The following is a 25327-nucleotide window of genomic DNA, read 5'->3' as shown; positions in this document are numbered from 1 at the left end:
CTTGTTCTGCCATCTGTCACCACTGAGAACAGTTTCTCTCCATCCTCTTTAGAACTCCCCTTCAGGAAGTTGAAGGCTGCTATTAAACCACCCCTCAGTCTTCTCTTCTGTGAGCTGAATAAGCCCAAATCCCTCAGCCTCTCCTCATTGGTCATGTCCTCCACCCCCTTAATCACTTTCGTTGCCCTCTGCTGAACCTGAACCTGTTTGAGGTCTTCCTGAAAACCACCATCCATCATGGAACCTGCAAGGAAAATACAAAAGAGGGAGTGTGGCTGAGCCATCCTCCCTTTCTTCTCTTGATTTCAGTGCCAATTGGTTCCTGTCATTCTCTGTTCCAAAGTTCCTCATTTCTGACAAAGTCTTCACAAATCACAAAATCATAGGGCTGGAAGGGACCTCAGGAGGTCATGCAGTCCAGCCCCCTGCTTCAAGCAGGATCAACCCCTACTAAGTCATCACAGCCAGGACCTTGTCCAACCAGGACTTAAAAACCTCAAGGGATGGAGAATCCACCACCTCTGTAGGCAACGCATTCTAATGCTTCACCACCTGCCTGGTGAAGACGTTTTTCCTAATATCTAACCTACACCTCTCCCTTTTCAACTTCAGACCATTACTCCTTGTTCTGCCGTCTGACACCACTGAGTACAGTTTCTTACCCTCCTCTTTAGAGCTCCCCTTCAGTAAGTTGAAGGCTGCTACTAAATCACCCCTAAGTCTTCTCTTCTGTAAACTAAACAAGCCCAAATCCCCTCAGCCTCTCCTCATAGGTCTTGTGCTCCAGCCCCTTAGTCATTTTTGTTGCCCTCTGCTGAACCTGCTCCAGCAAATCCACATCCTTTTTATACTGGGGGGCCCAAAACTGTACACAATATTCCAGATGTGGCCTCACCAGTGCCGAATAGAGGGGAATAACTACTTCTCTAGATCTGCTCAAAATGCTCCTCCTAATGCACCCCAGTATGCCGTTAGCCTTCTTGGCTACAAGGGCACACTGTTTACTCATATCCAGCCTTTCGTCCACCATAACCCCTACGTCCCTTTCCATTGGACTGCTGCTGAGCCAGTCAGTCCCTAGCCTGTAACAATGCTTGGGATTCTTCTGCCCCAGGTGCAGGACTCTACACTTCTCCTTGTTGAACCACATCAGATTTCTTTTGGCCCAGTCCTCCAATTTGTCCAGGTCACTCTGGATTCTCTCTCTACCCTCCAATGTGTCTACCTCTCCCCGTAGTTTTGTGTCAATCTAGTCCCTCATCCAGGTCATCAATAAAGATGTTGAACACCACGAGCTGCAGAACCAAGCCTTGCGGCACTCCACTTGAAACCGACCGCCATCCAGATATTGAGCCACTGACCACTACCCTTTGGGCCCAACCCTCAAGCCAGCTTTATATCCATCTTATAGTCCAAAGATCCAATCCATATTTCCTTAACTTACGGACAAGAATGTTGTGGGAGACTGTATCAAAAGCCTTGCTGAAGTCAAGGTACATCACATCCACTGACTTCCCCATGTCCACAGAGGTTGTTACCTTGTCATAAAACCTAATCAGATTGGTGAGGCAGGACTTTCCCCTGGTTAATCCATGTTGGCTACTTTTGATCACTTTCCCCTCTTCCAAGTGCTCCAAAATGGATTCCATGAGGATTCCCTCCATTATTTTCCCAGGGATTGAGGTAAGGCTGACCAGTCTATAGTTGCCTGGATGTGAGGGATGTACCTCAGGCATCTGTTTATGAATGTCCGTAGCTTGTGATTTGAAGACTTTTTTGTACACCAGGTCTCGCATTCACATTAGAACGCACTCTTCACATTTATGTTGAAGATCCGCGGTTTGGTCTTCGCAGATATTATTTTTTGCTTTCCCTAACCTGGCATTGATATAATTGTCTGTTCCTCCATCTCTGCCCACTATACCCCTCAAGTAGGTGAACTGCTCCACATCTTCCAGGTCAACCCCTGCCAATGTGCTCCTATTGTTATTGGACTGGTTGAACCTCATTGTCTTGTCTTTCCCTTGATAATGCTCAGTCCAGTCATTGTGGCCATTTTGTCTAGGGTTACCACCTCTTCTTACATACATTCATGTTGGTGTTAAAAGGAGGGTGACATCATCTGCAAAATCAATGTCCTCTAGCTGTTTGAAAGGTGTCTACTGCATACCTCGTTGATGGCCATCTGTTGTCCTGTTCATAATCCAGACGATTGTGATCAAGACCAGGAAAGGTGACAATAGACACCCTTGTCGTACTCCTGAAGGATTTTCCCAAGACACCATTATGAAAAACTTGGCATGTCAAGGGCTTGTACATTGAATGAATCAAGTTAATTTTGGATGGGATGCCATAGTGCTGCAGCAGTTTCCACAAAGTGTTTCTATCAATGCTGTCTTAGACTTTTTCAAAGTCTATGAAGGTTATGTACCGGGGGGTGCAGAGGGAGGGAGTTCCACTCAAGTGACTGTTCTGTGATCACTCTGAAAGCTGCTATTTGGTCAGTACAAGATCTCTTGCTTCGGACACCACCAACCTGTTCTTCTCCAAGCTGTCTATCACTTTCTGTCTTCATTCTCTCCAAGAGAATCCTAATGAGCACTTTTCCTGGAATACACAGTAAAGTGATGCCTCTCCAGATCTTGCATTCCTTCAGCTTGCCTTTCTTTGGAAGCTTGATAAGGTAGCCATGTTTCCAGTCTTGCGGAATCTCTTCAGTGTCCCAAAGTTTTCCAAATATATTATACATCATGTTGACTCACTACCTGCCTTGATTGCGTCTGCGGGGATGCTGTCTGGACCTGGTGCTTTTCCACTTTTCAGATGGGCGATGGCTTTTCTGATTTCTTCTTTTGTAAGTCTGCCGCTGTTCATTTGCACTGGTATATTTGCAGAGGGTAACTCAGGAGGTTCCATATGGCCAGGGTGGTTCAGGAGCTCTTCAAAATTGTACCTTCCATCTACTGAGCTGCTCACTCAGGTTCATGGCATACACACCACCTTACCCTGTACAGGCTGATCCACTGTATGCCAGGACCCAGCTAGCTTGTGTGTGATGCTCTAGAGCTCTTTCAAGTTTCTCTGTCTCGCATCTTATTCTACTTGTTGTGCAAGGTTCTCCACAATGTTCTTGTCCTGTTTTACAGTCTTATCTTCTTTGTTGGCTTCTGAATATAGTCTCTGAGCTCCCACCTTGGCTGCTCTCCTTTTCTTGTTGACTGCTCTTCTGTCCTTTCACTCCTTCACTTTTCTGATAGTTTCTGCTGTGGCCCATTCTTGGTGGTGCCTTGTCCTCTTTCCCAATATTTTATCACGGGTTTCTTTTCAGGCTGTTTTGGTGTGTTCCCAAATTTGTTCCATGGTAGCATCTTTTGGGATGAAGTTTGCCAGAACTGCATACGTGTTGGACAGCTCCACTTGGAAACCAGCTTTGTGTATAAATCCTTCAGCTGCTCCTTGTTGAATCTCAAACCCAGCTTGGTCACTTTTGTGGCATATCTCTTGAGCTTGAACTTAAGTTTTATCATGACCAAATGGCGGTCAGAACCTACATCTCCTCTTCTACCACGAATATCCTGCATCAATCTTCTGAAAGAACTGCTACAGATGTGATAAATCTGGGTTTTTGACGAGTGGTCCGGTAAAACCCAAGTGGCCTTATGGATCTTTCTGTGTGGAAAACCACCACCACCTATTGCCAATCTCCTGAGCAAAGAAAAGTCACTCAAGAGCTCTCCCTTTTCGTTCATGTTGCGTAGGCCTTCTTTTTTCATGGTCTGTTCTCTGCCTGTATTTATGCTTACAAATTTCACATTGAAGTTGCCCATCAAAAATCAACATATCTTTCTTTGCTTGGATTTCTACATCCAATGCTTTCGTATCAGTGCTCAGACTGACATACGCAAACAATACCAAATGAGACACAATTTCAACTATGCTGAATGATATGCTGTCCAGAGTCTCAAAAATAACCCGGACATTACAATCAAACCAGCTGACACAGGGGGTGCTGTTGTCATCATGTATAAGTCAAACTGTGAACAGGAGGCAGCCAGACAACTCTCCAACACAACATTTTACAGACCTCTCTCCTCTGATCCCACCTTGTAATTTCTTTTGGAATTCCAACAACTACTTAAAGAACTCCTTGTTGCTACTCAGGACCTTATTCACTCAGACACACCATTTGAGCCCCGACCTGGATTATTCTATTTGCTTCCTAAAAAATCTACAAACCTGGAAACCCCATACTCCCTATCATTTTGGGTTTTGGCACCCTTACTACTGGACTATTCAGTTATGCCACCAACACTCCCAGCTATCTCCAAGATACCACTGACTTCCTGAGGAAATTACAAAACATCAGAAAACTTCCTGACACCATCCTTGCCACCATGGATGTAGAGGCTCTGTGCACTAATATTCCACATGAAGATGGATTACAAGCGATCAGGAATATCACCACTGACATCACCACAGCCACTCTGGTGTCTGAGTTCTGTAACTTTGTTCTCACCCACAATTATTTCTGATTTGGGGACAACTTATATCTCCAAATTAGTGGAACTGCTATGGACACCCGCATGGCCCCACAATATGCTAGTATATTTATGGTGGTCTTGGAACAACAGTTCCTCGGCTCTTGTCCCCTTTTACCTCTCCTCTACTTACATCAATGACATCTTTATGATTTGGACCCATGGTATAGGAACTCTAGAAGAATTCCACAGAGACTTTAACAGTCTTCACCCCACCATCAGCTTATGCCTTGACCACGCCACACGAGAGATACACTTCCTGCATACTGCAGTAGAAATCAATGACGGTCTGATCAGTACCCAAGTCTATCAGAAACCCACTGACTGCTACGCTTACCTACATGCTTTTAGCCTCCATCCTGCACACGCAAGATCCATTGTTTACAGTCAAGCCCGTAGGTACAACTGCATTGCTCTCCCAAACGTGCCCTGTTTTGCATAAAGCATATCCAAGTTATGTATATTCATACTCAAAAACATTTCCATTAAAATGGGGGCAAAACTAACATCCACACCAACCTCCCCAAACAGGTTATAACCAGTGATTTTAACATTCCAATCATGCAGATCAGCCCACCAGCTTTCAGTGGTTCCAGTTATACAATGTTTCTTCTCATTGATGAGAAATCCCAATTTGCGTTGCCCATTTACCAAACCCTAACAATGGTATAAGTAACAGCCTCCGAAAGTCAACAGGTCTGGGACGTGTGGGTACCTCCCAAACAAGGAGTACTTGTAATGGAGTTGGGGGAGTGCATGTGTGAGTCAGGCTGGATGTCTGAGGCAAGCAGCAGCTCCCAGTGGCTAAGGATGACCCTGGGGCTACAACTGGCAGGTAACACCTCTGCCTGAACAAAGAGGAGGGAGGAGCTGAGCTGGGTTTTGAATCGGGGGCGGCAGTTAGAGGCTAGGAAAAGGGAGAGCTGGAAGGCAGCCAGCCTGAGGAGGGGGAAGCTACACCCCAGAGGGGCACCCCTCGGGGTCTTCTCCCCAGGACAGGTTGGAAGGGCTGTCTCTGGCTGCTGTACTGTCGCTTCTGTGAGAAACTGGGCTTCTGTTGCCTAATAAACCTTGTGTTGTACCTGCTGAGTGAGAGTCACTCCTGCCAGCGGACGGGGTGCAGTGCAGGGGGACCCCTGAACCCCATCACTACTGCATTCTGGAATAGAGCTGGGAGGCCCTGTCTGAATCAGTGCCCCTACAGTGCTTCCTCCTCTCCACGCTGGGAGACAAACAGCTGCAATTACAAGAGCAGAAGGTAGACTTACTATTCATTATTGGGGCTCTGCAGGATACAAGGACAGAGATCTTCCCTGCCCTGCAGAGATCAGGCAGACCCAGAGCAGACAGGGCACACAGAGAAAGAAAAATATATATATTTTTTTCTTCTAATTTACTTATTGACATCATAGAAAAAAAACCATCTTTACAAGGAATTTGATCACAAAAGGATAATAGCTTGACAAACTGGTAGTAAAATGTTATTCTAGGGTGGGCAATAGTTTTCACAAGCGGGCCACTCCATGGATTTTGGTGAGTTGTCAGAGGCCACACATTTGTATTACATTAATGGAGAGTGTTCAGGGTCGGGGAGGAGGTGGCAGCTCTGGGCTGAGGACTAGGGTGCAGAAGGGAGTGCAGAGTCAGGAAAACAGTTTGGGTGTAAGAGGAGGCTCTGAGCTGAGGAGTAGGGTGCAAGAGGTGGTGCAGGATTGGAAAGAGTTTGAGTGCAGGATGAGGACCCAGGCTGGGGTTTGGGGTCCAGGTCTGGGAGGCAGTTTGTGTGCAGAAGGGAGCAAGTTCTGCCTAGGAGGTGCTTACCTCAGGCAGCTCCCAGACAGCAACACAGTAGGGCTCTGGCAAGCTGCCTGCATGCCGTGGCCCACACTGCTCCCAGAAGTAGCCAGCTTCTGCTGACAGGTACCTGCAGCGAGTCTCCAAGTGGTGCTTACACCTGCAAGCACTGCCTCTACAGCTGTTTCCAGCCAATGAGAACCATAAAGACAATGCTGGGGAGGAGGCAGTGTGCGGAGCGTGACAGTCGAGAGCAGGTGCAAAGTGATAGCAGCATGACAGTCCCTTCCAGTCTTGAAGTCTATGATTGTGAGATAAGACGCAAAGCAGAGTTTTCAAAAGACACTGGAATAAACGACAGTGAATCAGATGTGGGGAACCCCTGGCACTGGATCTGTCCTGCAGCTGAGCTGGATCTGTCCTGTGAAGCTCAGAACCCCCATTCCTCACTCCACAGTGACACAAACTACCACTGGTGCTCTAACCCCACAGCCCCCAACACCTGGTTGGAGCAATAGTGCTGGCACCCCACTGAGGGGAAAGAGGGAGGCCCCATGCCTTGCTGGCAGAATCCAGGCAAGCCACAGGCTGGATGTGGGTCACAGGCTCCACATGGCAGAGGGAGGAAACAGCTCTGTGCTTGGCTGTTCCCCGTACCCTAAATTCACAGCTAAAGGGAGCAGTGGGGGCAGTGCCTGGGATCAGTGGAGCACGTAGACCCTTGTTTACCCCCAGGAGCTGCACAGGTAAGAGCCCCACCTCCCTCACAGATCCCTCACCATCACCGCAAGCCTGCATCTGCACCCTACCTCCTGCCCAGACCCTGAACCCCACCCATTCCTGTGCCCTATCTCCCAGCCACACCAGGCACTCCAAACCTCCCCAGCCCACTACCCAAAACCCCCCCTTTCCACTCACTGAACCCATTTTAGCCCCACCCTAGAGCCTACAGGGGCCCACAAAATCTACTAGCCATGGGCCCCCAGAAGAGTTAATCTGACCCAGGGTAAGCCTAAACCTTGCCCTCTCTCTTCTCTCCCTTATCTTCCATGTGGTTAGAGCACAAGGGGAGTGAGGCATCACAGTCAGGGGCCAAACCTCAAAATCAGCTCTCCCTGGTATGTTTGTTTTTGAGATGCACTTTTGTGTGGTCCCTAACTGATTATTCTGTGTATCAGCAGCCCTGGACCCAAAAAAGGGTCCTCACCCCTGAAGTACTTCATGATGCAGTTTGTGAACAAGTCAGTGAACAATAAATTAATGCAGTTTTCTAGGAGACAGAAAACAATTACACAATGTAATACTTCACCTACTTTATGCAGTGTTTTCACTGTCAGTTTATTATGTACTGGCAGCAATGTTCTGTGGTTAAAAGGAGCAGAAGCTACTTTTTCCACTATAAAAGCAATTTTCAGCCTCCTAACTTCTCAGTAGTCTTCCTAAAGTCTTGCAATTCACACTTCTTTTTACAATATCTTTGTTCCAGAAAGTTTGGTTTAAATCAGACAAAAAAAACATATAAAACTCCTGGTTTTCTTAAAATGTGGCTACAGTTGGTTCTCTTTTTTGGGGGGGAAAAAATCTATTGCTATTTTGGTCCATGATTTCTCTAAAATGACTTGGTCTAGGAACTTTTAACTCAGTTGGTCTTACTAAGATCAAGTGCCTTTCAGTATTTTGCTACATTTGTGGGTATTCTGGAAAGGTAAACATTAAATATTATGTAAATAAAATTGATTGACCTTCTGACAAGCAAAGCAGACTAAATGATTGTTTCTTTGAAATATAAACAAACAATCATAATCTGGCCTGTCAGAGAATTTTGGAAGAACAAAAGTAAAACGTGTTACCCGGGAAGTTAGACTACTTAACGTTGAAAGCATTTATCAATAAAGTCCCCCTACAACTTTAGTTGACTTTTTTTTTTTCTGTTTTAAATATTAATGTACCTCTTGCAATATGTTATAAAAGTGCAAAAATTGTGTATTTTGGAAAGAACTACAGCCTAACACTTGTTTCAAATATGAAATATATGGAAGGAAACTATATTTTTGCTTGGAAAAAGTACACTTTTACAGGCAAACTACTAACATTATATTATACTCAAATTAATACTGTCTTCATGTAAGGCACCACTCCTGCAAAGAAGTACATATTTATGCCTATAGAGCAAACGGAGCCACTCACCTGCAAAAATACACACTTGCATACATTTTTACAGGAATGGGATCTAAGTTAGTGGCCTGGGAAAACAACAAATGATTTGAAGTATCAAAGACAAAAAGATACCTACAAAGGAAAAAAATCAGATACAAATGGAACATTCTTTCCTGGCTCCATGGATGGCAATCACATTTTTTTATGCTAGGAGCTGACATTCATGAAGTTCTGCGTATATATTTAATTAGGCTAATTTGTTCAATTTAGACATAGGTCTAAGAGCTGTAGTCACGAACACTGCACATTATAAAATCTAAATATTACATAATGAATTACAACAATCACAAATGTTTATGCTGCAACTGAGACACCACAATTTTCTGAAAATGAGAGAAACATAAGCTTTATGCAAACCAATATTCACAATGTAACTTACACACAACACTATCAGTAACCAAAAGTCAATAAGATAACCAAAACATACATGTTCAATTAATCTATTCCTCCCACCCCAAAAAAGACATATCAATAAATATCAGGATATAATTAAAGGTAATAGCATTAAATTCTCATTTTAAAATAATTTAAGAATATGCATAAGCATTTTTAGGATCAGGGCCTTACTTCCCTTCTCCTCCCCCCACCTCCCCCCCAGTCTTTAATGAAACGTAACATTATCTCCACTAAATATATATGACTTAGACAATACTATCTGTGAGGCTTTCTGGAAGTCTCCTTTGGTAGTACAAATTATATCATTACATTCATACAATCCATTAATTGATTTTGACCTTCTGACAAGGTTTTTTGGCTATATGAACACAATTTCTTCAGCTGTGAATGTAGTGACCTACAGAAACTGTGTTTGATTTGAGAACATTCCTGGGACATAAATCTTTTGTAACCGATTACCTAATATAAGACTGCCACAATTTTAGAAATGAGAGTGTGAGGAGCAGAAAATTAGTCATTGAAATCATTAAAAAGTTGAATTTGTTAGCTCTTGCAAAACTAGCGGTACATTCATGAGGAAAGTGGAAAAACATCCATCAAAGTTAAAATTTTCCACTTTACCATCACAAAATGGGAGCTGGTGCTTATCATAACTGGCTCTGAAACACAGTCCAAACACAAACCTCCCTCACAACTACACTTTTTAAAAACGAACAGATCAAAGCCTTCTTTCCACATTGCTTCTAGGATTCCTAAGGCAGGACTGCTCAGTTCAAATTCACTCTCCAGACTATAGAAGAGGGGTGGGCAAAGTCAGCCTGTGGGCTGGATCCAGTCCACCACACATTTCCCTCCGGCCTGCCAGCCAATCAGCAGGGCCTGCACACTTCCAGCCAGTAGCATGTGTTCAACGGCCTCTACCCCTCCTCTAACCTTGTTCCCTCTGCAGCTGAGCTGCTCCTAGGAGTCTCCTACTAGTTGTGTGAGGGGGAGGGGGATAGTACTGAAGTCAGGGTGTTCCCCTGCCCCTGTCCCTCATCTCTGCAGAGCAGGACTGGGGAGAGGGAGTCTGACGCATGGATGGTGCTGACTCACTCAAGAGCACAGAGCAAGGGAGGAGAGAGACAAGAGAGCAGGAGAGATTTCTCTTAAGGAGGCAGAAGGTGGATTCTCTCAGAAACCTACCCAGCAGCAGCCAGCGCACACACACTGTGTCACTGTCACACACACACCCAGTCTGTGCCACACACACAGTCACATATACACAGCAGCAGTAGGTAGTCTGTCATGTCCGACAATGACGTCTTGAGCTTGCACAGGCTCATCGGTTGTGGACTCGCATGTGGCTGAGGAGGCCAAGCTTTGCACGGCACGGGCGTTCGCAGTGGGGGCAAGGGAATTGTCCTGGCTCTGTTGGTGCGGCTGCTGCTGTTGCTTTCTTCTTCTCACGAGCATCGATTAGGCGTACGCGTCGCTGCTCTTCAAAGTTGTCATATGCGTGTCGTATGAGAGCACGCCAGCCTGTTCGGTCTTTTGCATGCTGCTCTAGGATGATCTGGTTTTAAACCACCCTGAGCAATGTTGGCCTTCACGCAGTCTTTATACCTCTTGTGAGGCCTACCTTGATTCCTTTCGCCCTGGAAGAGTTCACCGTAGAGGAGTTGCTTAGGGATTCCCGACTCCTCCATTCGTATGACATGCCCTGTCCAGCGAAGCTGGGCTTTCAGAATCATGGCTTCAATGCTCGTGGTTCCTGCTCTGTCCAGGATTTCCAGGTTCGTAACTCTGTCCTGCCATCGAATGTGCAGTACTGACCTCAGGTTGCATATGTGGAAGCGCTCCAGCAGTTTCATATGTTTTCCGTACAAGGTCCAGGTTTCACAGCCATACAGGAGACTGGTCAGGACTACAGCCTTGTACACTTTCAGTTTAGGTTGTGGGGGGAGGGATAGCTCAGTGGTTTGAGCATTGGCTTGCTAAACCCAGGGTTGTAAGCTCAGTCCTTGAGGAGGCCGTTTAGGGATTGGTGCAAATAAATATCAGGAATGGTGCTTGGTCCAGCCAAGAGGGCAGGGGACTGGACTAGACGACCTCCCTTGCAGTTCTAGGAGATGTGTATCTCCAATTATATAGATACACAATCTGCATCACAAAAATCTGTCTCTCACATCAAGTTTCTCTCTCTGCCTAAGGCCTCACCTCTTCTGGGAGCCCAGAACCAGCCTGCAACCATTACCAAAATTAATGGACTGGCTCCTCTGCAGGAATTATTGCCCACCACTATGTTATAGCCACTCACCATATCTTGCTTCTGGGCCACCTCCCCTCAAGTAAGCAAGCAGCAACGACACAGGCTAGCAGGGGTGAGCTCACAAGTTAACAGTGCAGGCCTGTCATTCTAAGAGATCTAGCCTCATCCCCAAGGCCATACTCAACTTGCAGCACTCACCACCCAAGCTACTTGACCTATACTGCACAGGCACACTCAACACTGTCTCCCAATAAACATTTATATTACACACACACACACACACACACACACACACACACACACACACAATCTCACACAACACTCCTACTTCCCAAAACATCCCCAAATCCCTGGAATTCCTCTGGCTGGGGAAGCGAGCAGCTACAGGAAATGGGGGGGGAGGGGACAGCCACATGGCCCCTGGCTTCTTCTAGCTGGGGGCAGCACACAGCTTCATGCAGTGCAGTTTCTCCCACCTGGGAGAAACCACACCACAAGCAGCTGTGTGCCCACCGGGCTCCCCAGCTGGGGGAGTCACAGTCTGGAAGTGGGGAGTGGTTTTGATTTGCAGTTAACTCACACTAATGCAAGCTAGTGCAAATCAAAATCGCACTTCAAGGATTTACTATACTGTCCATGCTTTTCAAAAATGCTGTGTACTCCACACACACGCAATAAACATACGGGCTGCGTCTACACCTAGAGAAATCTTCGAAATAGCCATGCTAATGGCCATTTCGAAGAACACTAATGAGGTGATGAAATGCATATTCAGTGACTCATTAGCATGCCGCTGGCCACGGCACTTCGAAATTGACGCTTTTCACTCCCGCATGGCTTGTCCAGATGGGGGTTCCTTTTCGAAAGCACCCCGTCAACTTCAAAATCCCCTTATTCCTACCCTTTTCCCCACATCTTACAATATTAACTCTGTAAAGTCATGGGAAGACAGCAAGTCAATTAAAAATAAAATAATTTGTGAGGTCAATCATATGCCTGAGTGCTTCCATATATATTTAAACATAACATACATATTTAGAATAGAAAAATTGTGCTATTATCTATAATACAGGAACTTACCTAGACCTATCATTATAGTATCTGCATGTAGTGTTCCCAATTCAGATTCTAGAAAAAGAAATCCTGTGCATGAAGACCCAAGATCTCTAATCCCATGCCAAACTAAAGGCTTGCAGATTTCCTCAATTGTACAGTTCCACAGAAATACATTTTGTATTTGACATTCATGTTTTCCTCCCTAAATGCAGTATTTTGCACTTATTTTTATTGAATTTCATCTTTTTGATTTCAGACCAATTCTCCAATCCCTCCAGGTCGTTTTGAATTCTAATCCTATCCTCCAATGTGCTTGCTACTTTTCCAAGCTTGATGTCACCCACAGCTTTTATAAGCATTCTCTCCATTACACTGTCCAGATATTAATGAGAATACTGAATAGTACACAATCCAGTTCTTGACCCTTGCATGACCCCAACAGGTACACCCTTCACACTTGACGCCCAACCATTGATATCTACTCTGAGTACAGCCTTTCGAGTAGTTATGCACCTGGAAACAAGTATGTATTAAACCAGACAAAAAGAAGAATTTAATTTAAAAAAAGAATGATAGGTGTGAATTATTTAAGAGCACTTGATTAGATGCCCAAAAAGCCAGAATCCTACAATCAAAAAAAAGAAGACTGTACTGGTTTAAAAAAATCCAATGGAGTTTAGAAGGGAAATGAAGGCAGCTATAAAAATAAAAAATACAAAACTATCGAAGAAAGGGGACATGAACAATAACGATCACAAATCAAGAACTGCGGAAAATTGGTAAGAAAAACAAAGGGACATACACAGAAATGCTCCATCTGGCTAGCAGAACTAAAGGAAAGGAATTCTGTAAGCACATTAGAAACAAGAAATCTTAAAAATGGCATTGGCCATTACTAGATAAAAGTGGTAGATTTATGAATAATAACGGAGGCAAACCAGATGTGTTAAATAAATACTTATTTTCTGTTACTGGGGACAAAAAAAACAAATGATGTAGACATATCATATGAGAACATATTTTCTGTTCCACTAGTATCTCTGGAAGATATTAAACAGCAGCTATTGAAGTCAGACATTTTTAAATTGGCAGATAACTGGCAAAGAGTTTTAAAAGAGCTGAATTAGGTGTTCGCTCAACCATTAATGTTGATTTTCAACAGAAGTCTTTGCACTCTGTGAAAGATCCACAAAAAAAAGGAAGAAAACTACTGTTGTGCAAATACAAATAAATACTTAAAAAGACTAAGCAATATGACCTGGATAATTATAGGCCTGTCGATCTGACATCAGTCCCAGGCAAGAAAATGGAGTGGCTGATACAGGACTTGATTAACAAAGAATTAAAGGAGAGTAATGTAATTAATTACAATTAACATAGGTTTAATGAAAATAGCTCCTGTCAATCTAACTTGATATTTTTTTATGACTCTTACAAGTTTGGTTGATAAAGATAATACAGGTTTGACCTCTTAAATCTGGTATTCTCTCGTCAGGCAACATCCATCGTGTGGCTTGACCTCGTATACTGCAGGACCAGAGAGTCCAGGGGCTGGGGGCCATAGCAGTGGCCAGCAGCCTGACCCAAGCCAGAGCTGGAGCCCCTCCCAGTCCTGCTGCAGCACAAGGGGAGGAGGCTAGATCCCCCACTGGAGTGCCTGCTGAGTCCCCACAGGAGGAAAAAGAGGGAAGCTGGGAAGCAGAAGCCAGCAGCGAGCACCGGAGTCCCAGTGGCTGGGGGACTAGTTGGCAAGCCATGGGACTAGGAAGCCAGTAAACCAGCACAAAGCCAGCCAGAGAACCAATCGCAGGCTAGGAGACAGCTGGAGAGCTGTGAAGCTGGGAGGTCATGGGCTGGGGAGTTGCCAGGCCACGAGCAACCAGGGAACTATGGTGGCAGGGAAGCTGCTGGGGAGCTGCAGTGTGGGAGCAGCTGGAGAACTGAGGAGTCAGGGAGCCAGTGAGACATCTGGAAAGTGGCTGGGGCTAGGGGACAGGAGTGGAGCCCCAAGGGCACTGATCACCCATCATCAGGCACAATCCCTCACCCAGGATTGCTCAGATCCCAAGGTGCCAAACAAGGGAAGCACAAGCTGCCGTGTTGATGTACCATTATTAGGCTCAGACTGGTAGGATTGGGAACTCTATCCTGGGAAGCAGTGAGCATATAAACAATGTTTGTGGGAGAGATGTTTCGGGAAGCAAGGGGATTGAGACGAATAAATAATCTACCGAACATAAACTCCCTAGACTAATACAATCCTTGGAAACATCAACAGAAGACTCTCACGCAAAAGTAGAGAGGTTATTTTATCCTGTACAGCACAGGTTCCCAAATTCGGGGCCAGGTCCCCATGGGGGGGCCATGAAGAAATTCCGGGGAGCACAAGGTGACTCAGTCCCCCCCTACCCCACCCCACCCCACCATTTCCCGCATCCCAACAAAGAGCGAGCACCAGCGTTACTTCCTGCGAAAATGGAAGCGCTGCCAGCTTCCTGCGGCATGCAAGGGGAAGTCCCGCAGCTCCACGCCAGAGCCAGTGTCTCAGGAAGCGTGTGCGCTGCTTCCCCTCCCCAAACAGCCAGTGTGTTACATGGAAAGCCAGGTCTGCTGCCTGCCAGTGATTTCCTTCCACTGTTACCTTCCTGTGCGGAGGGCAGGAGTGGGAGGAGCCCCAGGTCCATGCCAACTGCTCCTCACTCCCCATAGCAGCTGCGCGCTGCCTGAGCCGTTGGAGCTGGTGATCACTCACTGGCAGCCCTGTGCCACATGCTGGATCCCGCATTTTGGCCCCACCTCTAAGTGTGGAGGGGCCCACAAATTCCACTAAACCTGGAACCCCAGAAGAATTAATCTGGCCTGAGGCCTTGAACATCAGTGCTTCCTACCCTTCCCCCATGGGCCGGGGGTGCCAGGGGAGGGAGGTGTCTCAGTTGGGGCCACAGCAGTACGGGCTGGGGGGGCTTGGAGAGTTTGGTTTTGTTTGTTTTTGTTTGTCTGTTTTTTTGCATCTCACCTGTATGGTCCCTGACTTATTTTCCTGTGGGCTGACCAAGAACAGGTTTCCCACCCCTCCCATAAATAAAGACAATGCTGAAAGGTTTGTGGTGGGCATATTTTATTTAAAAATGAAGCCTGGCTAACAAGCCCTCATCTGGCCACAGAATCATAACAGCCCCTGCATCCCCCCCACACACACACCTCAATCATGAGCTCCTCATATACCCCAACCTGAACTCCTGCATCCTCATATCCACAACCCTGTGGTTTGCTCAGCACCCCAACACTCCACCTGACCCCCAACACTCACCAGCCTGGAGCCCGCTCCCAGAGCCAGCTGCCCCTTCTCCACCTCTTCCTGCACCCAAATGCCCTCCCAGAGCTTGCACCTTCCACCCCTTCCCACACCCAAAATCCTCATTATTTAAGTTTTTATTTATTATTCCCACCCCAGAGCCTGTATCTCCTGTCTCAACCCTGTGAGAGCGAGTAAGGGCTGGGGTCTGCAAATGATGGAGAGGAGGGGAACGGAGAGGGCAGGGTCTTAAGAAAGGGGTGGGGTCTCGTTTCTTGCCCTGACATTTAAAAAATGACCTTGAATGTAAAAAGACTGGAGATCATTGTCAAAAATAATTTTAAATTTCAAATTTCATACCACAAAATGTGAACTATTTTTTTTCCTTTCGACATGCAGGGGTACAAATTGAATTTTTTGTTAAATGGGGGTTGGATGATGGAAAGAAGAGGTGGAGAGGCATCAGGGCTTCTCAAAAATCAAAAAGGGGGCATGATGCAGAAAAGTTTGGGAACCACTGCTGTACAGGCTGAACCTCTCTCATCTGGCACCCTCAGGACCTGATTGGTGCTGGACGAGAGAATTTGCTGGATGATGGGAGGTCAATATTTTCCAGCACATTACAAGCACTTCCACTGCTTACTGGGCTCTTAGAAGACCTTTTTGGGCACATTAGAGCTAAATAACAGCACAGAACACTGAGAAGCCAGGACTGGTGGCTGTAAACAAACTTTATGGGATCATGGAAAACTTGGCCATACCCATGGGCCAAACCCATAGGCCACAAGAAATCTGATGAGGTTCAACAAGGACTAGTGCAGAGTCCCACACTTGGGATGCAAGTATCTCAAGCATTGTTACAGGATCGGTGCCAACTGGCTACGTGGCAGGACAACAGAAAAGCACCTGGGGATTATGATGGATGACAGGCTGGATACGAGTCAACAGTGTGCCCTTGTAGCCAAGAAGGCGAACGATATACTGGGGTGCATTAGGAGAAGCTTTTCCAGCAAACCGAGAGAAGTTATTATTTCCCTCTATTTGGCACTGATGAGGACACATCTAGACTACTGCATCCATTTCTCCCTCTTGCCCCGCTCCCCAGTACAGAAAGGATGGGGACACATTGGAGCAGGTTCAGCGAAGGGCAACACAAATGATTAGGGGGCTGGAGCACATAACTTATGAGGAGAGGCTGAGGGATCTGGGCTTATTTAGTTTGCAGAAGAGAAGAGTAAGGGGCGATTCGACAGCAGCCTTTAACTTCCTGAAAGGCGGCTCTAAAGAGGATGGAGAGAGATGGTGACACATGGCAGAACAAGGAGCAATGATCTGAAGTTACATGAGAGGAGTAGGTTGGATATTAGGAAAAACTATTTCACCAGGAGGCTGGTGAAGCTCTGGAATGCACTGCCTAGAGAGGTGGTAGAATCTCCATCCATAGAGGTTTTCAAGTCCCAGCTTGACCTAGTCATGGCTGGGATCATTTAGTTGAGGTTGATCCTGCTTTGGGCAGGGGGGCTGGAAAAGATGCCCTCCTGAGGTCCCTTCCTGCCCTTGAATTCTATGATTCTATGATAAGCAGTCATCTGGCTAACTAAAATCTTGCCAGACTACGGAGTTTGCTGGACAAGAGAATTCCAGATTAGAGAGGTTCAACCACTGCCGGAATACTGCATCCAGTTCTAGTGCTCACAATTCAAAAAGGATATGGACAAATAGCAAAGGATTCAAAGAAGATCAATAAGAATGATTAAAGGATTAGAAAATATGCCTCACAGTAACAGACTCAAAGAGCTCAATCGACATATCTTAACAAGAAGAAGGTAAAGGCCTGACTTGATTACTGTCCACAGCTCTGGCATCCAACCAGTTCTGAAGCAGTATAGGGGCTCCTGCTATAGCGAATATCCACATTATTCTGAAAATATATTTATTATTCAAGCAAACCAGCCATATTCAACCAGCCAAAGAGTCACACTTGGCTAGTGGCTAACATGTTGGACACCATGCATCTATATGTACCTGGACAGTGAACAAATCTTTAGTAACTGACTCTTCAATCCAACAGAACAAGGTTTAACATAATTTAGTGGCTGAAGTTGAAGCCAGATACATTCAGACAGAAAATAAGCATTAATAATTAATCACTGGAACAACCTACCACACACAGTGGTGGATTCTGCATCAGAGACCATTTTAAAAATCAAGATTAGGTGTTTTTCTAAAAGATCTTCTCTAGGAATTATTTTGGGGAAATTCTGTGGCCTGAAAGATACAGGGAGGTCAGACTCCACTCTAGATGATCACAATGGTCCTTTCTGGACAGAGAATCTATTAACCTGACTATTCTGTCTAAAGCCAAGAGAAATATTTCCATGCTTAAAGTTAAGTACATGCATAAATTATCTGCAGGACTGGGGTCTATGCAAGCACCCCATCCTTAAAAGATGCATACACTAGTTCAGTTGAATCCAAGATGATCTAATTGAATCAATGGCAGTATTGAATCCCATGTATACAATATGTGGGCCGTATGATTACTAGAAGAACTCTTACTTTGGCATTTATTGACATGAGGACTGAAAGGCCCAATCCTGCAAACACTCAGTATGCACAAATTCCACTGACTTCTGTGAGCACTCTATAGTAGAGGCCGAGGACTTCAACTATTGAGTCCAAAGACTGTACCCTAAATAATAATACAAAAAACTTACATTAAACTTTAAAAAAAAAAAAAAGGAAAATATTTTTTAAAACTTTAGTTTCTATGGATTTTGCCGACATTTGCCTAATCAAGAATTACACACAACCACAACAGTGTACCTATACCTATGTAATGAAATACAGTAGGAAAATATTATGTATTTAAATTATTGTATAACGTTAGAAATAAATTATTACATTTCATTCTGTGCTTGCGCAAAAATTAACTAGGTTCCTGGAAAATTTCCCAAATACTTTTTTTCTGTAATTTACGCTACAGAAGTAGGTCTTGAACCTATTTACAGCAATTTCTTTTCCACTATCCAATAACACAAAAACAGGCTCACAGATTTTGTTCAAGTTTCCAGAAAAAGTTCCCTTTGAAATGGGTCTAAAGACAAAAAGTTTCAGCCAAGGTTTTCTCCAGAATGTAAGCACACAAGAAAGAAAGGTTAGGGTTGAGACTTCTATTATAACCTCAACTATAGCCTTCATCACCAGCAAAAGACAAGGAAGGCATTGTTTGAAGAAAACAGATACACACACAGTTAAAGGGTGCAAAGGTTGCAGTACACACCTACAGCGTACCCACAAGATGTAATCTAGTGCTATTGCATTTTCAGTCTCTGCACAGGAAAGAGATTAAAGATATTGTAAGTAACTAAATATTTATTTGTAATAAGGAAATCTGATTAATTGGATTAGAAGTTCAATACAAAATTTTTTGGGAGTAAGGGCACTTCAAAATTGTGCGGGTACTTTGAAACGCCCTGGGCTACACGGCGTGCCAGCACTTCAAAGTTTGCAGCTGCGAAGTTGCTGTGGGGAGAATTAGCCTAATGAGGTGCTGCATATTCATTGCAGCACCTCATTATTATTCCCCGTTCGCACTGATTTCCATGTCTCCTTCAAAGAAGGGGGCCAGTGTAGACACAGTGGTAGAGATATAAAAAAGGTCCTTGAAGTTTCCAGTCCTATATTTTAGATAATTTATAAACATCTAAGACTTAAAACACAAGGCAACAGAACCGCTTCCATACTGTAAGTTAATATATGCCACTATTTAAAATCTAAATGATGTAATCATCAATTTATTACATCGCTAGACCTGAATCCACCAATTGCCCGTGCCAAATCTCCCAAGATTTTAGGGGGAGAATATAATTGTAGGGAGAGCAGGGAGGAAAGAAGAGAAGTACTGAAGTATATCCACTTGTTAAAAAGTGAATATTCATAAATATTTCAATAAAATGGTTTATTTTGGTATACACAGACTAATCTGAAAATATAGCGTACCATTCAATTAAAAGAATTCTTGCAGGATATTAATTTGGAAAAGCCACCATTCTTCAGGCTTATAAATTAAACCCCGGAAAAAAATAATTGACACGAACGGTTTATTCCAATTTAATTCACTGTATATAATTTCTACACATGACACTCCAGTATGTTTGCGCCACTATTTGTTAATGACTATGGTATGTTGTTCTATATTTCCTGAAAGATAATCAGAAAGAGGGTGGGCCTTTTTTCTGGAGAGCAATGCAAAAGTAAAAATATAAAGTTGCATTTCTGAGCATTTTGTCCTCCACCCAACACTTTTCCTGCTTTGCAAGTCTTTCCGTCACTTCAAAACCCAATGTATGAAATGACTAAATGGGAACTGACTGAAAAATAGAGCCTTCTCCCTGCATTATCAGGAAGTCCAGAGTTAATTCCAAGTGAATACCAAGTTGCAGTGAAATAATCAAAACACTTTTCAGGAGGTTAATTTCAAATTTAAAAATTAATTTCAGAAAACTCATTCCAGATTGTAATTTAACTAAAAAGAGGGGCTGAATTTGAGTTACTGGAGCATGGAAGCACGAGTTGCAGAAACTCATGTTCAAAATTCAAAAATGTTCTTTTCAAATTAAATGCTGCAGCTGTGGAGCCAGCCATCTTGCTATTTTTTCCCCATTTTAGAGAGAGAGGCTGTGTCAAGGTTGGTAAGACTCAAATATTGACCTCATCTTCTCTTGTGTGTGTAAAGGCCACGTATATCATTTGTATGTGCTTTTATTGAAACAATGAAAACTTCAGTACTCCTTTGTTATTTATTTTTAAAAGATCAATGCCAACTATCCAGTATTCAAGGGCAACCCTACAATAACAAACCAGTATGCGCAGTCTACTACTTTAGCAGTCTGCCATAATAACAAAATATGTGCAGTGTAACAGTATGAGAAACATTAATTATGGAAAGGTTCCAAAAAGGTTACAAAGAGTGAGAGGTGACAAGGATTTTTAAAATTATGGAAAATAGCATGGCAGCGCCCTTTTTTAGCTACATCAGTTTTAATTAATATTCAAATATTCAAACCTGAAGTTAATTTTGTTAAATATTATTAACTATACACATTTGTATTATCAAAGCATATTTTTCAATAAATCTATGTAATATTACATTTGATTCACAGTGTCAGAAATAGTTTCAGTGTAAGTGTAAAAACCTACAATGGAAATTTTTCTCTTTAGAAAAGAAGAAGTAGGAAATTAAATTACTGGAAACTATGTTTGTAATTATACTATGACTAACCATAAAGAAAAAAATTCAGAAATTCAAAAACAAAACAACATTCTACTCTTAATTTTGCTTTCCCTCCTTCCCCCCACCTCCCCTCCTGAACTGTGTGAAGGACCTTATTGTTTAAAAGCAGTTTTGCATGAAATCCAAAAAATCACCAAAAAAATTTTGGGTGTGTCCTCCGAAAAATTTCTATTTTTCTTTATTTCTTCAATACTGAAGAAAATTAACTTTAAATATTACAAAATACCAAAATCAACCCTGCCAGTCGATGATGGCAAGTTCAAAATTACAATGAAGCACAATTCTTAATTGCTTCATAAAACAGCAATTCTCCTACTTTCCCCAAAGTAATTTTATTGCAGTGAATTTACATAAGCTTGTCTAAAACTTAAATTAGATCTATTTTGAAGCCATCGCTGTTTTGCAGTAACCTTTTCTTCCAAAACATGAAAAAAAACTGAATTCGTCCAAATTCCAGCTTAATTTTCATTTACATATTAACAGGGCTTTGCTTCAAAAACACAAATTTGTTCCCAGGACTCTAAGCCACCAAACTAGCTGGTCTATGCAGAGGCAAAACATTTTGCCCTCAAATCCCCGACAAATTCTCGCACCTCAAACTTTTCAGAAATAAGAAATAGCAAATATTTCCTCTTTTTTCAATTTTAATTTCTTTTTATTTACGAAATAGTCTCCTCTAGGTGGCGCCGTTTTAATGGAAAAAACCGACCGTTTGGAGGAAAAATTAGAAAAAATCGAGGAAGAGAAAGGGCCTAAAAGCGGGGAACCGGGGGGCTGGGGCGGGGGGGGCGCGCGGCGGGCGGGCGGGCGCGGGCCGGGGGCCGCGGGGCGCTTCGCGGGGGGCTGCGCTGCTGCCCGAGCTGACATGGCTGCTCGGCGCCGCTTTGTTCCCGGAGCCGGCCCGAGCTGGGCTGCGGGCAGAGCCGGCCGCCCCACGCCGAACCCCGCTGCCTCCCGCCCGGCCGTCCCCCGGGGGCTCCCCGCGCCGGCCGCCCGGCCGTCCTTACCTGCTCCCCCGGCGCCGCCGCCGCGGCCGGCGGCTCCGCGGCGCTGGCGTCCGGCTGGCTCATGGGCGCGGGCGAAAGCGAGCCCCGCTGCTCCGGGGCCTGCGAGCCGCTGCGCGCCTCACAATGCAGCGCCGCCGCCGCCGCCGCCTTTCCGCCCTGCGGGGCCGGGAGCGAGGCGAGTGGGGCGATACCCCGGGCGTGGGCGGGCGACTGGCCGGGCTGCTGCAGCCCCCTCTCCCCGGGGCGCGGGCCTCCGCCGCCGCTTCAGCGAGGGCGCTGCTGCGGGCAGGGCGAGTCCCGGTGCGGAGCCCGCGCTGCCGCCATCACAGCAGCTCTGGGGGCAGCTCCAGCCTCAGCACATTCAGATCAAGCAGCAGCAGGAGCAGGGGGCTGAGTCTGACCGAAGCGAGCGCTGCAGGCCCCGGGGCTCTGCCCTCCCGGCCCCTCCATGCCCAGCCCAGCCCGAGGAGCGCCCCCGCCGCCGCCGCCTGCCCCGCTGGGCCCCTGGCACTGCCCTGGCCCGGGCTGGGCACCAGCGGCCCGAGGGCGGCTCACCGCGCCCCAGACCGCGCTCTGGGAGAGCAGCTCCAACTTTGCAGGGTGTCTGACTCCCAGCCCGGGCTCGGGAAGACCCAGCGGCTGAGGTCCCGGCGCAGCCGGCTCTCAGGACTGGCACCTTCGGCCATTCAGAGGATTAGTTTGGGGGCAGGAAGGCGGGTGTGGGTTAACCTGAGCTCCAGGAGACAAATAAATAAATAAAAGGCAGGGACTACTTTTTTGACAGCCCCGGCAAGCCGCGGCTTCCCCAGGAGGCGCCCAGCTCCGGCGCTGGTAGAGTTGTGGTGCCTAAATTGCCAGCCTCGCCAGAGCAGGATGCCGAGGGGGCCCAAAAATGACATCTGCCAAAAGAAAGGTGGGGCAATGCAGGCCTGGCGGCTAATCCTGGGTGGGCGCTCCAGACGTGCAGGCCAGATCTGCAGGTGCGCCCCCGAAAAATTGTCATCCCAGGGCTCTGCCGGGCAAGCACAGCCCTCTCTGCCTTCATCGCCAGAAGTTCTCTCCCACGGCTCCGTTGGGGATGTGAGGCTGTTCACACCTGAATATCCCGTTCACGGAACCTGGAAATTGTACCTGAATGGCATGGAAGGGAGCTCGTTTCATAATTCTCCCCAAATCTAGATTCCAATGGTGGAGTTCAAAAAGCTGGGTTAAAACTACCTGTTGTATGAGGAGTCTGGTGGTCAGGCTATTTAAAAAGTAAGTTTGAACAACCTTTTACAATGTCTTAAAGGAGCAGAGTCCTGTCACCCCCCAAGAAGCTTCTGTAAGGTGCCTGCAAACATTTCCCCAATTGCCTTCTATCTTCTAGGGCTTCTCAAGTGTGAGCTCTTGAGGAAGAACATCGGTAGCACATCTCTTCTCTCTGAGAATGGCACACCAGGGATAACCAGCATATAACCTAGCTGCAAATCCTTTTTATCCAGCCCACAGGGCTGGCTGCCAGCGGGTATGCAGGTCTGGCGGCAAAGTGGTTTAGGGCTGCGAGAGGGGTTAAGCCTTGGGATGTGCAGGGGACAGTGGGGCTGCAGGGGTTTAAAGCTGTGGGCATGGGGTGGTTTGGGGGGTCCTAGACTGGGGGCGGTTTGGGGCTGCAGGTGGTTTAAGACTGGGAGTGGGGCATGGCTTGGGGCTGCGGAGGGTTAAGGCTGGGGGTGATGGCAGTTTGGGGCTCGGGGGGGTTAAGCCTGGGCGTGGGCAGGGGTCAGTTTTGGGTTGTGGGGGGGTTAAGCCTGGGCAGGGGCAGGGGTCAGTTTGGGGCTCGGGGGAGGGTGAAGCCTGGGTGTGGGCAGGGGTCAGTTTTGGGATGTGGGGGGGTTAAGCCTGGGCATGGGCAGGGGTCAGTTTGGGGCTCGGGGGGGGGTGAAGCCTGGGTGTGGGCAGGGGTCAGTTTGGGGGTGCGGCAGGGGGGTTAAGGCTGGGGGTGGGAAGCGGTTTGTGGCTGCATCATGTCTAAGCCGGAGGGGGGGGGTCGCAGTTTGGTGCTGTGAAGGGTTTAAACCTGATGGGGCAGTTTGGAGCTTTTTTTTTTTTTCTTTTTTTGTTCAACCCGTGGAACGCATAAAAATTTGCTGTGTGGCATCCAATGGAAAAATGGTGGACACCTATGGTATAGACTATGGAAAGCTGCAGCTGCATTTCTGTTTAAAACCAAATTTTGCATTTTCTCACAATTTGCACAAAAGCCACCAGGCAATATCAAAATAGGAAATGATGATTTTGAAACTAAAGAGTAAACTAATGCTGGTGACCCACTTACAGATCACCAGCCCAGCATGCTCCTGGTGCAGTCTCCTGGGCTGCAAGTTGAACTACAGTGCTAGCTCCTTTGCAACATTCATAGGGAGCAAACAGGCGAAATTGAAGTTGTTTAAATCTAGGACATATCAGCTGTGTCTACACGTGCACGCTACTTCGAAGTAGCGGCACTAACTTCGAAATAGCGCCCGTCGCGGCTACACGCGTCGGGCGCTATTTCGAAGTTAACTTCGACGTTAGGCAGCGAGACGTCGAAGTCGCTAACCTCATGAGGGGATCGGAATAGCGCCCTACTTCGACATTCAACGTCGAAGTAGGGACTATGTAGACGATCCGCGTCCCGCAACGTCAAAATTGCCGGGTCCTCCATGGCAGCCATCAGCTGGGGGGTTGAGAGATGCTCTCTCTCCAGCCCCTGCGGGGCTCTATGGTCACCGTGGGCAGCAGCCCTTAGCCCAGGGCTTCTGGCTGCTGCTGCGGCAGCTGAGGATCCATGCTGCAGGCACAGGGTCTGCAACCAGTTGTAGGCTCTGCGTATCTTGTGTTGTTTAGTGCAGCTGTGTCTGGGAGGGGCCCTTTAAGGGAGCGGCTGGCTGTTGAGTCCGCCCTGTGACCCTGTCTGCAGCTGTGCCTGGCACCCTAATTTCGATGTGTGCTACTTTGGCGTGTAGACGTTCCCTCGCAGCGCCTATTTCGATGTGGTGCCGCGCAACGTCGAAGTTGAACATCGACATTGCCAGCCCTGGAGGACGTGTAGACGTTATTCATCGAAATAGCCTATTTCGATGTAGGCTTCACGTGTAGACGTAGCCATCCACACTTTAAATGCTACACAGGCACATCAGCACCTGTGCCTCTGTAGTGCTTTACAGAATATGATTTAAGCCAATTGGACAGAGCCCCCCCATCAGTGTAGTTACTCCACCTCCCTGAGAGGTGGTAGCTATATTGGTGAGAGAAGCTGTCCCACTGATACAGTGCTATCTACATGAAAGGTTACGTCGATATGACTGTGACTAGTGAGGCCACAGCTGGAGCATCATGACAGTGGTAAGACCCCCTTTTGAGTACCTCATCCAATTTTGGGGTCCCCACTATAGGAAGCATGTGGACAAATTGGAGAGGGTCCAGAAAAGGGCAATGAAAATTACTAGGGTTTTG

The 25327-nt window shown here is 46.1% G+C and overlaps 1 protein-coding gene across 11 annotated transcripts in view; it reads right to left on the bottom strand.

Annotated features, from left to right (window-relative positions):
- ZNF618 (zinc finger protein 618) overlaps positions 1-22390 on the bottom strand; it is a 363510-nt gene extending 341120 nt beyond the window's left edge. For all 11 annotated transcript variants that reach the window (XR_012648390.1, XR_012648392.1, XR_012648391.1 and 8 more), the window contains exon 1: positions 21851-22390. Coding sequence is in view for 7 of the 11 variants with exons in the window: in XM_075015771.1 (XP_074871872.1) it covers positions 21851-21913 (63 nt within the window). In the remaining 4 variants the exon portion in view is untranslated. The remainder of the gene's footprint in view (positions 1-21850) is intronic.
- Between the last annotated feature and the right edge of the window lie 2937 nt (positions 22391-25327).

The sequence above is a fragment of the Carettochelys insculpta genome, chromosome 21 (assembly GCF_033958435.1).
Source record: "Carettochelys insculpta isolate YL-2023 chromosome 21, ASM3395843v1, whole genome shotgun sequence".
NCBI classification, from domain to species: domain Eukaryota; kingdom Metazoa; phylum Chordata; order Testudines; family Carettochelyidae; genus Carettochelys; species Carettochelys insculpta.
This window is presented reverse-complemented; position numbering and strand designations above follow the sequence as displayed.